General features: G+C 39.4%; 1 protein-coding gene and 2 long non-coding RNA genes across 3 annotated transcripts in view; 1 reads left to right on the plus strand and 2 right to left on the minus strand.

Moving 5' to 3' along the window:
• LOC134798273 (uncharacterized) overlaps window positions 1-16,174 on the minus strand; it is a 683,132-nt gene that overhangs the window by 177,400 nt on the left and 489,558 nt on the right. The gene's annotated exons all lie outside the window — the stretch shown is intronic.
• LOC134798244 (ceramide transfer protein) overlaps window positions 164-16,174 on the minus strand; it is a 66,616-nt gene continuing 50,605 nt past the window's right edge. The window contains exons 9-12 of the mRNA XM_063770622.1: window positions 4,306-4,427; window positions 3,581-3,762; window positions 2,705-2,828; window positions 164-1,014 (exon numbers count right to left, since the gene is read on the minus strand). Of these exons, the coding sequence (XP_063626692.1) occupies window positions 887-1,014; window positions 2,705-2,828; window positions 3,581-3,762; window positions 4,306-4,427 (556 nt within the window). The 3' untranslated portion in view covers window positions 164-886. The remainder of the gene's footprint in view (window positions 1,015-2,704; window positions 2,829-3,580; window positions 3,763-4,305; window positions 4,428-16,174) is intronic.
• LOC134797878 (uncharacterized) lies at window positions 8,026-8,468 on the plus strand. The gene is made up of 2 exons (XR_010145124.1): window positions 8,026-8,180; window positions 8,291-8,468. It is a non-coding gene; the product is annotated as an uncharacterized LOC134797878 (long non-coding RNA).

Below are 16,174 nucleotides of genomic sequence, written 5' to 3' on the forward strand. Positions count from 1 at the left end.
CACCGCGTCTGTCTGTTTGTATTTGGTCGCGATAAACTCAAAAACTACTGAACGGATTTTCATGCGGTTTTCACCTATAAATAGAGTGATTCTTGGGGAAGGATTAAGTGTAAAATTTATTAACCCGTGCGAAGCCGGGCGGGTCCCTATTACATTTTTTCTCTACAACATGCGCCATCTATGTCAGCTAGCAAAACTACGTCAATATATAATCTTTAACAGAGTACGTCTACTATAGTTATTTTGTTTTCGTTGACTATATCTAATACGTGCATATAATACAAATAGGAATTTACCTCACTTACCGCATGTAGCGGCCGTTGATCCCTTCAATGAACCATATACTTTATATACTACATAACGTAAGACCGTTGGGAATTCTGTTGACGACTTATGTATTTTTTCCCAACATTATATTTTTTACGAACAGTTCAAAGCCTACACCAGTCATAACAGTCAAAATTATCTTGAAAAAGATTACAGTTCGTGGGAAGAGCTAGACGATTAAAAAAAACATCTGTATAATGTATGTGCATAATACGTGGTCATTTCATTTTAAGGCCGAAGACATTCGTATTATTCAGACGTAGGTCTTTGTCAATGTTTTTTTCAGTGACAAGTAAACAACTTAAACATTGAAGACATAAGAGCGCGTTCACATTAATCTTATCGCCGGTCGCATCTGCCGCAGTTCGAACTCTTCATCACACGGGTGTTAATTCACCACGAGCCGAAAACCTTATGTGAACGCGTCTTTAACAGCTTTTGATTGTTGAAATCTCCAGTATGCCAGCGTCATACGACATCCAGGATTGATTAACGTACAGTCCATTCGGCTCACAGTAAGTCAAGTGACAGTTCCCTGGATAGGGTGTGTGAGCTGCCGCTAGATGGCGAGAGGCTTGCCCTTGCACTGGTCGACGACGTAGCCGGTGAAGCGCTTTAGGAACTTCGGGTACTCGCGTTTATACACGGCGCGCAGCACGCCCGCCGGTGCCCAGCCGCCGGGGTTCACTGGGAGGAGAAAATTACGTTAGCGAATCTAGTGCGTACACTACAAGGTTCAAATTCCTTTGACAAGGCTCCAGCCAGCCAGTTTGATGTGAATTTTACATAAAATCTACAAGTAAATGCTGCTTGCAGAGTGAAGCCGAGTAAAGAGTGTTGCCTCCAAATCATTAATGACTCTGATCTTTAGGGTGGTATTCCACCTGTACAATTTCTTTGTCCAATGTCAGTGCTCTCTCGTTAAAGCAAATTTTGTGAGACGCAACACACATTGAACAAAGAAGTTGGATAGGTGGAATACCACCCTTAGACGTTATTCATAAACGCGCTACAATCCTCAATTAGAACTAGCTATTAATCGTTTGTCCTAATCTGTCATTTTGACTATATTTGTAAGAAAGGGATAGGGAAGGAAAGGGACGTAAATTAACTAATTCAGCCTTGTAAAGTTTTTATGAATGACCGCTAGTGTCCGCTCCAATATTTTTTTTCTTCTTGTCTACACGATCTTTGGATTTTTTTCTAGATATAATTTTTAAAATCCACTACGACTGCATAATGTTATGACTGCATAAAACATCAAACAAGTTTTTTTTTTACTTTTTCCCAACAAAAATGAAGAGGAAACCCACCTGTGCTGCAGTAGGCGATGCTGGTGGTGATGTTCTGCCGGGTGGGCTGCTCGCCCGCGGGGTACGTGCTCCGGCACGCCAGGCACACCGTCACGAACAGACGGATGCAGCCGCTCGCGTTGGGCTGCACGCAAAATGAGCAAGGAACCCACCTGTGCTGCAGTAGGCTATGCTGGTGGTGATGTTCTGCCGGGTGGGCTGCTCGCCCGCGGGGTACGTGCTCCGGCACGCCAGGCACACCGTCACGAACAGACGGATGCAGCCGCTCGCGTTGGGCTGCACGCAAAATGAGCAAGGAACCCACCTGTGCTGCAGTAGGCTATGCTGGTGGTGATGTTCTGCCGGGTGGGCTGCTCGCCCGCGGGGTACGTGCTCCGGCACGCCAGGCACACCGTCACGAACAGACGGATGCAGCCGCTCGCGTTGGGCTGCACGCAAAATGAGCAAGGAACCCACCTGTGCTGCAGTAGGCGATGCTGGTGGTGATGTTCTGCCGGGTGGGCTGCTCGCCCGCGGGGTACGTGCTCCGGCACGCCAGGCACACCGTCACGAACAGACGGATGCAGCCGCTCGCGTTGGGCTGCACGCAAAATGAGCAAGGAACCCACCTGTGCTGCAGTAGGCTATGCTGGTGGTGATGTTCTGCCGGGTGGGCTGCTCGCCCGCGGGGTACGTGCTCCGGCACGCCAGGCACACCGTCACGAACAGACGGATGCAGCCGCTCGCGTTGGGCTGCACGCAAAATGAGCAGGGAACCCACCTGTGCTGCAGTAGGCGATGCTGGTGGTGATGTTCTGCCGGGTGGGCTGCTCGCCCGCGGGGTACGTGCTCCGGCACGCCAGGCACACCGTCACGAACAGACGGATGCAGCCGCTCGCGTTGGGCTGCACGCAAAATGAGCAGGGAACCCACCTGTGCTGCAGTAGGCGATGCTGGTGGTGATGTTCTGCCGGGTGGGCTGCTCGCCCGCGGGGTACGTGCTCCGGCACGCCAGGCACACCGTCACGAACAGACGGATGCAGCCGCTCGCGTTGGGCTGCACGCAAAATGAGCAAGGAACCCACCTGTGCTGCAGTAGGCTATGCTGGTGGTGATGTTCTGCCGGGTGGGCTGCTCGCCCGCGGGGTACGTGCTCCGGCACGCCAGGCACACCGTCACGAACAGACGGATGCAGCCGCTCGCGTTGGGCTGCACGCAAAATATACAATCATGATATTTGTCTAAACTATACCTGTGTTAAGTTATCACTAAGGTAAGGTGGGATAAGACTATGACTTATATCGACCGGGATATAGACCGTGATTACCTTTTGTATTGTTTTCGAGCTTCCGATATTTCGACGTATAAGTCTAGTGAAACTAACCGTGAATCATTCAAAACTGTAAGACTGTCACTTGTATGGAATCCTCATACTGTTAGTCTTGCCCCACCTTACCTTACATGAAATTGTGTTGAAATTAGAGTTTATTGATTTGGCTACTTATGTGAATACACACACTTATTAGCAATGAAGCTCGCGACTTAAAATCTATAGACGTTTACTTGAATAGGTTCCTGATGTCCGAACCGAAAGTATTCGATAATAGATATAAATAAATAAATAAATATTAGGGGACATCTTACACAGATCAACCTAGCCCCAATCTAAGCAAAGCTTGTACTATGGGTGCTAGGCGACGATATACATACTTATATACATAGAAAACACCCATGACTCAGGATCAAATATTTGTGTTCATCACACAAATAAATGCCCTTACCGGGATTCGAACCCAGGACCATCGGCTTCATAGGCAGGGTCACTACCCACTAGGCCAGACCAGTCGTCGCATCAAAGTTATTTCACACGTATTCCAAGCCCAAGCAACTGACAAATGTCAATTCGGGACGGGAATAACTAACAGTTTCATTACAGAAGAGACTGGGTGTTTGTTACTCACCGGGTAGTGGGGGTTGGTGGTGGAATGGTTGATGACCGCATACGTGTCGTCGTCGGAGGCGCGCACGTGCGACCAGAAGAGCGCGTCACGTTGGGAGACGGGCCAGATGCGCTTGAACGTCTGGTGGAACACCAATGTGTCTGACGATATTTCCTCCACTATGTTCATGTTCTCTAGTGTCGCTGGAATGTTAACGTTATATTTAAAAAATCAGATTTTACATCTATAATTTATGCATTTACATTGCTATCAAAGAGGACTGCAAAATGTTATGACTGCATAAAACATCAAAAAAGTCCATTATTTTTTATTACTTTTTCGCCTTATTACAAAGAAGTAAGGTGCAAAGTGTAGACGTAGCTGCTCTGCCCTGTTACTGCAAAAGTATATAGATACGCTGTTATGCTGTAACAGGGCAGAGCTTTTACGACTTTTACGTTGGCTGTTCTTGCCATGAGAAAAATGAGGAAATTTTCTATTCCGTTCTATTAACGTATATTCCGCGATATAAACTCTATCAGTTAAAACCGCAACAACTTATACACTTTAAAACCGCAGTAACTTTCAATTGGAATTTACAACTTACTTACACCTTTTTAACTTACTGATACCTTTTTAACACTTTATTGGATAGTTAGTCATATATATATAATAAAAAGTTCTTATTTATACTGTAGTAGCTTTGATATTAATAAAAGAAGTGAGTGAAATGAACGTCGACTTACTTTCCCACTCGTACCGGTAGCGGGGGTTGAAGAAATAGTGGCACATCTCGCGCGCCGACACTCCGCGCACTTTGTGCATCGCCTTCAAGGGGTCCATCACCATCCCGTCCACTTCGACCTCTCTGAAACAACACTAAGGGATAAAAATATATCATAGCGGACGGAAGCTGCTATACAATAACGCAGTATACCATCGACAGCAGAAGCAGCTACCTACGTAGAAGAAGTAAAAACAAAATAATTTACGGATAGTTGTGAAATCACTCTTTTGGTAGCTTCTGGACAAAAAGATCGACGCGGCAAATGTAGACTTTATTATTTATTACATACATTCCATGTCCAAGCATATTCAGTCGGTTATTTTTTTTTGTTTAACATTTATTGCACAATACAAGAAAGTAGAAATGGCGAAATTAATGTCTTAAGGCATTCTCTACCAGTCAACAATTGGGTTAAACAGAAACTTACAATTGAATGAAATGGTACGGTTTAAAAAAATATAAGTATTGCGTTGTAAACACCAAATCGCGAAAAAGGCCAGACATCGCAGCGTCACCGTCTTTTAAACAGATAATTTCAGACACTAAAATGGATAAAACAACCCATTATTTTTGATTCACTGTATCCATTCAACTAAAAAGATGATCATAAATCAAGCTCTCGTGATGTATAGTAAGTTTGACCTACGCCCCAGTAAAGGGTACACAATATTGTTGAAACAAACAAGGTTTAGCTGCACCGATCGTTTAAACGGCACGTGATATTTGTTACAAGTAAATCGCTTAACGCAAACTTATCCAGTGACAAAGCAATATTGTGTCTATAATAATTACATAGTTTAAAATAACACTACATATTTACATAACAATAGGGATTGAGTTTATCTTCGCTAAATATACCCGAGGCGCAACGTTAACGAACAAATAATTTGTTACGATAACTATGCTTAGCGCCATTTGCACCATTTCACTAACCTCGGGTTAACCGGTTAAACCTGGAGTTACCATGGTTACCAGTGCAATTTCACACTGGGTTAACGGTTTAACCGCCTAGCCCCGGGTTAGTGGGATGGTGCAAGTGGCGCTTAAGGTATTTAAATAACTTTATCGTCATGGCAGAGTCACTCTAACTAGGCTAAGCAGCACCAAAGAGAATAGAGTGTATAGAGAGTTACTGTACTCGACAGTAGGCCAAAGTTTATGGCGCCTTTGGCCCACTGTCGAGTAGATGGCGTTAATTTCAATATTTAACAAATTAACACATATCAGCGAAAGAATAAGGATCAAAGTCAAATGGCGTTCTAACAGTTTTAATCTTCTGTCGAAAGATGGAAGTAAATTTACTGTGGCTACATAATTTACTTTGACAATCCGCCTCTATTTCAAATTCTCTTTGGCTACACCGACTTTGATGCGAATGCCTTTGAAGTGTTATTTTAAACGTCATATTTTCATACTAGTTTGACCTTCCGTAGTCTGTCGCTACAAAGTCTATGCAGAGTTGCCTTAGTACGACTGTCCGGCCCCCTTATACGTACTGGGTCGATCAACTATTTCTTGTTGTTATTCTGTCCCATCACCCAGGAGACAATAGTAGCATAGTTTGTTAGAAGAACTGCTGTACCATGTTCTACAATAGTACATTGTAGGAGAGGACGGAAAACCGATAAAAGATGGACGAGTCGTTTGAGGGCCGACACGTTAGTGGAGGCCCTTAAATAATACGAGTCCATCTTTAGCGTTTCCGGCCGAGGCATTACATAGTGCTTTTCATGACTACTGCGAGGAAATAAGAAAACATTTGCATAACTATAAGTACTAGCCCGCGATTTCTCTGGTAGCAAATTACTAGCCACTGCCTGTGCTGTCTCTTGAATTTCGGTAGGCGTCAGCGAAAGAATATAATTTTCTTCACTAGAAGAACTCATTTTTATAGCGAGCGTAGATACGTGTTTCTTGTATTTTTTAGTTAAACACAATTTACACTATCCAATTCAGTAAGTATTTTCAGATCCCGCCTTTTTTACTTTTTTTATCACTTTTAACTTTTTTTATTACTTTTTTTTATCGCTTTTGGCGTTTTTCTGTTATTTGCTTCAAACCGACTCTAAACTTAGAAGCGTTTTTGCTAAAAAAAACACAAACAGCTACAAAAGTAAAAAACGCCTTAAGCGTGAACTGAATGGATAATTGTTAAAAAAAATTGAACTGAATGATTTTGACAGATATTTTTTTTAAACAAGAAATTGGTCCTAAAAATAACCTAATTTTATTTTTGAAGGAAAAAGTTGCGCCAAAAAAGACCTTTTATTGATTTTTATGTTTTAAATGATACTCATTGCTGTAGCGAACCGTCACCAATGACAGATGATGATAACAATGAAACATTGTAGTAGTGGTGGTTCAGGTGCTACAGCTATTGCCTACTTTCCAGCTTGGTTTTAGACCATCTTTTGCCACATTTCCGAACAGTGGCGTGAAAACGTGCTTAGTAGATGTCCCATTATGGAAAGGCCTTATAACTAGTATAATTACCAAAAAACACAAAGTTTGGTTCATTTAAATACGAAAAAACTAGTATTTTAAGAGTGACTTAGGAGACCGTAACCACGGCAACTAGTGACAAGCAAAAGTTGATTCACCCTACTAACGATGGTAGTCACCTGTACCACAGTACACTAAGAACAGTAGTGAATCTAAGGCCGCTCGGCAAGTTATTTGCCTACTCTTGCTGTACGTCTACTGTGCCTGTACTGAGAAATTTCTCTGAATACCTACCGGGAAAAAAATGCTGAATATAGATGAAGTTCCTCTATACTCACGATACAACCGAATACAGTATTTCAAATAAACTCTCACTGATGTGTACATCGTACAACGCGTCTACCTCAAAGACAATCAAACAGCTAGTAAAATGACTTTTGGTTATTGGTTGCCTGCATGCTTAATAAATTCAGCCTGTCTCTGGTATATTAGTACAGTACAATACAGGTGTAGAGCATTGCTTTAATCAATCAAGATTGCGTCAGTCAGTTGCAACACGGTCCATTTTTATCCCGAATAATAAACATGCCAAGCGCGCGATCAACCTTCGCCGCTGTTTACAAACCAAACTGGCCAGGTTTAAACCGATTTCATGGTAAGAGCACGCCTTAATAAGAAATTCCTCTTTAATAAGTATAACCACGGACTAGTCTACTAGGACGAGCAATCGCCATATTGAGTAGCGTACCCCGGAAGAAAACATTATTTTTGTATTAAACTTAGATGGCGTTTGTCATTCAGCGGGCTGTAGGTTGTGTAGTGTATTCCGCAAGAGGTCGCTGCCACTAGAAGAGTTGTAGACGTTGTAGTTGTTAGGTGTAGTTGGTGTAGTTCTTAGTTTTTCTTATACGAGCGGATAGATGGCGCAATAATTTGTATACTACCTCATCATATGCGTTTCTATGTGTGAACAGCGCATCTGTACACGTGTCATTGTGTGAGTTAGTTGCTTTGCTTTGCAGCATGGTATAATAATATACTCCGCCTGGTACTCCATTCCCGTCTTTTCTAGGTCACCTAACTGACACGGGCTTACGTCATCATGCGACAGCGCTATATGATAATATGCGATAGCGCTATATATAGCGGCCATGTTGTTGTGACGTAGCCCCGTGTCACTCTGGGAATGGAAGACCATGTTTTATTAGACTATGCTTTGCAGTAAACATTCGATGTTTTAGATAAAAATGGTCTTCACTTCACAGCAAGATGTGTTATTGTTAATCGTGTAAACACTAGCAGAAGTAGTGACTGCAAATTTTATAGATTTCCAAAAGTAGTGTGGAAACAAGAACAGCGCAATAAATGGATAATTGCCGTAAGGACAAAAAAGTAAGTCACCTAACCTAACCTCTAAAATCATATTACCTTCCTTAAATACGCAATCATTTGATTTATGTTATAATCGTATGAAGTTTTAACGGTGAATTATTTTGTTACAGTCCCGATGGATCTCTATGGCACCCAATTTGCAGTGCTCACTTTATCGGTGGTAGAAAGGCTGATGAACAAGTCAGTCCCAGTTATGTTCCAAGGATATTTCCCCCGCAGTAAAAAACAAAACGGATTGACGAAAATGCGGCAATATCGAGGTTTCAACGTTATATGGAACGAAGAAACGCGAAAAAAATAGAAGCAGTTAATGCTATTAATATAACTAATACAAGTGACTTTGAATTGCTGGAAAACAGTGTCAAGAATATTCTGCTCGTATGTTGAAGAAATAGCAGCTGGTACATCAAATTAGGTTTTTTGGCCAGACAAAAATGTTGTGCAGCAGACAATGCCAGAATGCTTCCGTCCGGAGTATAGTAACACTAGTCATTATTGATTGTACAGAGTTTCCTATAGAAGTACCATCAAGTGTTGATAATCGTGTGTATTGCTACTCACTCTATAAAAAGTGCTTATTAGTATTACTCCAAGAGGCTTCATTTCGTTCAAGTCAAAAGTAAGTGGTGAAAGAAAAAGTGTCTCCCAAATAACGGTAGTCAGGATTAGTCGACTACTTAGAAAATGGGGATATTGTATTGGCTGATAAGGGATTTCCGGCAATAAAGAAGGTAATTGATGAAAGTGGAAAAGAAATTGCTATTATTATGCCACATTTTCTCCAGAATAAAGGTGAATTTACAAGGGAAGAGACCGATGCAACTTATAAAAAATAGCTCGAGTCAGAATTCATGCCGAAAGAATAATGCAGCACTTAAAAATTTATCAGATACTACATAAAATACCTGTAAATTTATTTTATCATATTGATGATATATTACATGTTTGTTGTGTACTGGTAAACCTGCAACCACCTATATTTTCAAACAAATAAAACAACAGTTATTTTTTACAATATTTACATTATTTAAAAAGCTATTAAAACATTTTTAATTTAAATTTGTTTTTATTTCACACAAAACCTGTAAATGTTATGTGACTTTTCATGTCTGAAGGACCCTTATTGCACATGGAGCATAAGGAACCACAGACATTGACCGCCACATATTTATAACATGGGCCCGTGGACCTATGAAAATGTGTCAGTCAGGTTAGGGTTTAATATGACCAAGCACTGGACTGATCAACATTTTCATAAGTCTAATGTACAGTCAAGTTCATAAATGTGTGTACATTTTTTCACCATATTACAATGGATAAAGGTAAAGAAATTTATACATATTTATGAACTCGACTGTACATACCATTTGTCATATATTTCTTTATTTCAGTCACATGCATAAACTTACAGCTAAGGATGCCAAAACGCTTATGCGATAGGGACAATACATACATCAGAATCAAACATAGTCTAAAGATTCAAACATTAAAACAAAACAAAAACAATCAAATAAGGTCAGGTTAATATTTAGGTATGCTAGGATTCTAAGATATTAAAATGTTGAGTTCCTTACTTACAGCTAGGTATGTGTATTGCTAATTTTAACAAAGTGTGATACTGCAATATTCGGCTACTTTACTATACTTACATATAAAAAAAAACAGTAATAAACATTTTGAGTTAACAACATTTAAACATATAAATTATTATTTTTAACTAAACTTAATTAATCAGTATGCTTCATGCCTGTATGACAATGATGCTAACTGTACTTATTGAGATCAGTAGTACCTTACCTTTTATTACATATTTTAAAAGTTAATTACCTAACATTGTATTGATTATATTTTTACCTGTAAAACTATGCTTTGGCTGGTTTTTCTCACTCAAAGTTTGGTTTGTTCTTGTAGAATACAAGAGCGGTAGATAATGAGCGAAGTAAAATTCTTCACTTTTTAGAATTGCTGCTTTAATAAAGTCTTCGTCTCTGTCTGCTCTTACTATACAATACAACTACCTTTTGGTGAATATATAAAGAAATCACACATATAATAGTCATACCAGTGTCATACACTTGCACTTGAATTTGGGTATAATATAATATGGTTTGCTTCTTTTTAGTTCTGGTTGATCATTCACAAACTGCAAATATTACACTAATTATATTGTTGTTTATCAAAATCTACAATAGGTTGGTTTTTACAAGATACAGGACTTCTACTAACATTCTGACACATTCATTGCATATGTATAACAACACCGTCTACACTAGTGCACAACCAAGGCTGATCTTTGCTAACAATCACTCTGACTAGGGTTTGCACGACGGATCCGAAATGTATGGGAATATCCGCGGATCCGGATCCAGATCCGGATAATTTCATACATTTCGGATCCGGATTGCAAACCCTAACTCTGACACAAGAAATTCTTAGTCTCCTCGCCGAGTTCCACTCTTGACACATTGATTGTTCTATTGTGTCACTACATAATTTAAAAATTTCTTTATCTGCCAACACAACATATGCTTCATAAAAGTTTTTTAATGTTTTTTCTATAACTAGACTAGCTTCACTTTGGTACACATCAAACTCTTTTCTAAAAATACTAAAGTTTTCAAGACATGTAACACAATCTTCTTTTTGAATATTAATATCAGTGTGTTCTACTAAATTTTGGATAACTTTGCTAACGGAAATTTCAATATCTTCTGTACAATTTATTTCAGCAGCTTCCAGTAAGTACACGTTTTAAGGCACAATCTTCCTTTAAATCTGAGACATCGAACTGAAAAGCTTCACACTTGTGTTTCTTTGATGTAGGATACATTTCGTGGAAGTATCTCCCTTTGGAATACTTGTCGTTCGTAAATTGTGGGACACTTGGCTTGCCCCATTTTTGTTCCTGGCTGGTTTTAGTGGTGGTGATTGATGTAGTAAATTAGTGCTGCAATGTGCTTGCATTTGCCACTTTTGTAATAAACACAATCGCATGTTACACTAGTAACATGACGATTGATATTAAGAATTAAGGCTGCCTTGTACGCAGTCGCCGTCACAGAGGCTTGACGAACCACTCGGGCTTTGATTATGTAGCTCCTGGCCTGGCGCCTTGCCAAATGTCTTGCACCTCCAGTACGTGCCCAGCTAACACCAAATTTTTGCCCTTATTCATTGTCTCGAGCTGGAAGACAATTTCATGGGTTATGGCACGAAACCCTGTTCCCGTCACAAGCACGTTCATTTTAACTAAAAACCACAATGCTAATGTAATTGTCAATACAGCCATCGTCCAAAAATGTCGAATATACTGTAACATCATTCGATTTCATTGAAATTATTACGATGTTTACTTACTTCTCGTTTGAAAGTTTTGTGACAGAATATCTCGCGAAAGAAAGATAGAAAGTTGCGCTCGCTAGGTGGCGCTGTGGTCGTGCATGGTCGGTCCCAAATGTCCGAAAACTTGACTACCTATTCGATTTTTCGAAGATATATTTGATACGTAAAGGTGTATCCAGATTAAACAATTTTTCGCCAATCTGATTAAATTGCCCGATCGAATCGAGAGGTGCGGACGCAAACGCCAATTTGGCTCGCCGAATTCACCCGCCGATAATGAACGATATTACCGATAAAATGAGGTGCGGACGCAAGAATACCAATTTGTGAGGCCAGTATTTTCGTTCTGGGGCATTTTTTCAATTTAGAGGGCTCTAATATCACCATAAATCTAAACTTGGAGATTGACGCCAATTACATTTCTGATCAAATCGACCAATTTGATCAGGCCCGACAGGATAAATCACTTTTTGAAGATGTCAATAGGTATTGTAATTTGTGATGAATTGTATACATAAGTACATATTGTATTCATTTTCTTTAACATGACTACCTAGAGTCAGACCGAGAAAAGTCTGCAGCGATTTTGATAGCCCATACAGTGCAAGTGTCATTTTAAGGCACACAATAATTGCACACCGGCTCACAGTGTGGGATTTCCGATCAGTTTTGACTATCTTCATTTTTTAATTCATCGCATTAACCTCATCAAATTAATGCTCAAAGTGAAGGTCCAAAATTTTATCATGCATAGTTTTGGAGATAATCAAAAACTCGAGAAATGTCCATAGAAACCTAAGAAATGTAATTTCTCATTTTACGTGCATCTTTTTTAAATATTCTATTTTAGATCTATTAGGGCTGTTCTGAGGTATTCCATTCATCAAAAAAAAGTTTAATCTATGATCCAGAATGGCGATATATATATTTTATTACATATAGAAAAATATTTTTTTTTCTCGATAATCCTACAATTTTAGCATTTTATTTCTAAACAAAACGGTTCTATGCTACGATAGGCAGTACTGAAAAAAAAATTGAACGAAAATAACGCAGGATTGCCGAAATATGTATTTTTTAATATTTGGGTCAGGGCTGTCACCTTTATCTCCGGTGGTGTACCTACATAGTTAAAATGTCTGTAAATCCAAATGAAACACAAGCAGCCGTATCTGAAAACCGTAGTAACACAATAAAATATTTATTGTTGTAATAATTAAGCATTTATTTGGTACATCAAGTATTTAGATTGTTTAGTGTGTTTTCGTTGTTGTTTGAGTGTAGAGTATTTTGTTGTTACGCTTGCCTGAAAAGCATTAACTCTATAGTAGAACGAACGGCCATATCAGGCCACTGTGACATATCTCTGATGAAGAATATGATGTGGTGTTGGGAAGGCGTCCCTCGTATATGTATTTTTTGATGTGAAACGTAAGTGAAATGTCTTTAAAAACCCGTAGGGGTCAGATCAAAAACTAAGTAATTAAGTCCGACTTACGCCTGACTAATAGGTTTTCCTGCCATCTATAGGTAAAAACCTATTTTGTGTATTTTTTTTTTCAAAACTTTAGACCCAGTAGTTTCGGATCTAAAGGGCGGGGGGAATGGTCATTTTTTTAATCGTCTCATTTACCCCCCAAAAGTGCCCCCTATGTTAAAAATTAATTTATTTACGTTACATGTCCGTCTTCAGGTGACAGACTTACATATGTGTACCAAATTTCAACTTAATTGGTTCAGTAGTTTCGAAGAAAATAGGCTGTGACAGACGGACAGCCAGACACACGAGTGATCCTATAAGGGTTCCGTTTTTTCCTTTTGAGGTACGCAACTCTAAAAAATTGTTATCAAGTTCACACACGACTGTGAAGAACGTTACACAAATTGCTGTCGAAACATGTCATGGTTTTGTCAAAAGCAGCAAGATAGAAGAAGAAATTCTTATTCATTCGGATGATGATGATAATGATGATGAATTATGACAATTCTCAATAAAGAGTTAAATTCAAAATTTTCTTTGTCAAAAACTATACCTATTGAAGTATTATTTCTTAACTTCAAACTTGACAACCCTATTTCCATAGAAATCGGAAAAAAACTTAGAAATGTTATAAATCCTAAATCCCGCAAGATTAGCTTTTGAAATTTTGAGGAATTATAGTTTATAGTCTATTTTAGTTTAGGAATTATAGTCGGATACGTCATTACCAAACTCAAGTGGAGCTGGGCGGGACATGTTGCCAGGCAGAGTGATGACAGGTGCGCCAAAATGTTAACGGAATGGTGGCCGCTTACAGACGAAAGGAGTGCCTGGCGTCCGTTGGCTCGTTGGGTGGATGACATCCGGAAGACTGCGGGTCACTTCTGGATGAGATTGGCTCGGGACCGGGATAAGTGGCGTACTCGAAGAGAGGCCTATGCTCAGCAGTGGGCGATAAAAGGCTGATATGATGATGATGTATGATGATAGTTTACCTTATTTTAATTACACTCTATAAAAAATAAAAGGCTAATATTGGAAAATATATGAGAAATAAAAAAAATGTTAAAAAACTTTAGCATCTTATAACTTTTAATTCAAAGGCACTATTAAGATGCTGATATTTTGTACAATTATTGAGTATCTTTCACTTAAACTCAGTAATAAAACTTGCGGCCACATTGACAATACTTTAGGAAATAAACCGATAAACATGATTTCTTAAGGTCATTGACCTCATCTACAAAAAAAAATATTTTACGTAAACTAAGCAAGATAATCACACGGGAGTTTTACAGTGGGATGTAAAATATTATAAAGCATATAATAAAAATATAAAACGAAGGTGGTCAAAACTGATCGAAAATCCCTCACTGTGCGGCTGCGTGTGCGTGACGAGCACGTGCGCGTTCGGCGTTGTAGTATACAGATCCTTATGAGAGACGGCACACCGCTTGCATGACGTGTGCGTGTGCGCGGCGTACGCGCACGTGCACGTCACCATAGATATAATATACTTAAAGATTACGTCTAAGCGAGCTGTCACTGTAACCACTTTTGTTTAGTGTACGATTAACAATGTAACTCCACCTTGCTGTAGCCATGTCGATAAAGTCATAACGATAAACTATCGACATTTCTTGCAATTTTAATTTTACTTCAAAGGTTTAACGATACCTAAAATGAATAAAAACGCTTTTATTCTTTATTGTGGTTATCAGATCACAATTTTATCGTCACGCCCCAGCAGGGAACGAAGGGAAAGTTCAGATATTTAATTAAAATACATAAATACCTACTAAAATATGTGTTCCGCAATAATTGAATTATTTTATTATATTCTAATATATTGCGCTGACACGCTAGCGGCGTCCTACGTCCCATCGACCAGCAGGCGTGCTGGCGCGGCGGCGGACACTCGGGAGCGTCAAAAGGTAGCCAAGTACAGCTGTCTCGGCGCCCAATACGACTTCGTCGCGTTTGGCGTCGAGACGCTTGGTTCGTGGGGCAGAGGCGCACAGATGCTCCACAGGGAGGCAACGGGCGACCCCCGCGCGGGCAGCTTTCTCGCGCAGAGAATTTCAATTGCAATCCAGCGCGGGAACGCTGCCTGCGTGTTGGGCACCCTCCCGAGGGCACCAAATTTTGATAGGTATTTTTAATTTTTAGTTTTAGTTATTTTAATTGTAGTTAGTTTTAGTTTTATATTCTTATTGTTTGTCTTCTAATATATTCAGTATCCATTAGCATTTTAATTATGTTTATGTTTAACGAAGATATTGAAGCTTCAATTAATAGCTATTTCGTTCCACTGTGTAGCGTTTATCGATATATAACATGATTAAAATCGACTTTTCACATCCCTAAAAGAGCACACATGGGCCATTTTATTTAAAGTTGTCCCCTACACTTTTTTTTCAAAATTGGGATTTTTTGTGTTATTTCTACTCAGAATCATGTGCTCTTTTGATCCTAATAGGAGAAAAAAGTGTCCAAAGATTTCCATACATTTTTCGATCTTTCCATTCCGAAACCGCCATACATACAAAGTCTATGAAAAAATGGTAACGGAATGGGAAAAAAACCTTGGGACACTTTTTTTCTCCTATTAGGATAGAAAGAACTCGTGATTCTGAGTAGTTCATCTTGTCAACAGTATGTTGTCCTTTTTTGACAAATGGCATTGTTAAAAGAGCGAGGAGAGAGAAGAGATACTAGTTGCTGCGCCGTCAAAGTGAACAGACAACGTTGGGGCCTTGCAAGTCACGCACACGCAAGCCGGTGTGCAAAGGCCTTTAAATGTCAAACTTCTATGAAATTATGACGTGTAAATAACACTTGCACTGCATGGGCTATCAAAATCGCTGCAAACTTTCCTTGGTCCAACTCTATTCGACTTTTCGAAGATATCTATCACTTTTTTGTAGGTAGTTAACTGTTACTATATCCAGCATTACTTACCTTTTTATTACATAATTAATATAATTATGTTACGAGTATAATATTTGAGGTTGTCATGGTATCCAGTGTAAATAAATAATTATGTCAGTAGAAAAATAGAACTTTAATTTGCGAAAAATTATCAAATATACTTGGTCAAGCAGATCTTGTCAGTAGAAAAAGGCGACAGATTTGAAAAATGTAGGCGCGAAGGGATATCGTCTCATAGAAA

The sequence above is a fragment of the Cydia splendana genome, chromosome 16, assembly GCF_910591565.1.
Source record: "Cydia splendana chromosome 16, ilCydSple1.2, whole genome shotgun sequence".
Taxonomy (NCBI): Eukaryota; Metazoa; Arthropoda; class Insecta; order Lepidoptera; family Tortricidae; genus Cydia; species Cydia splendana.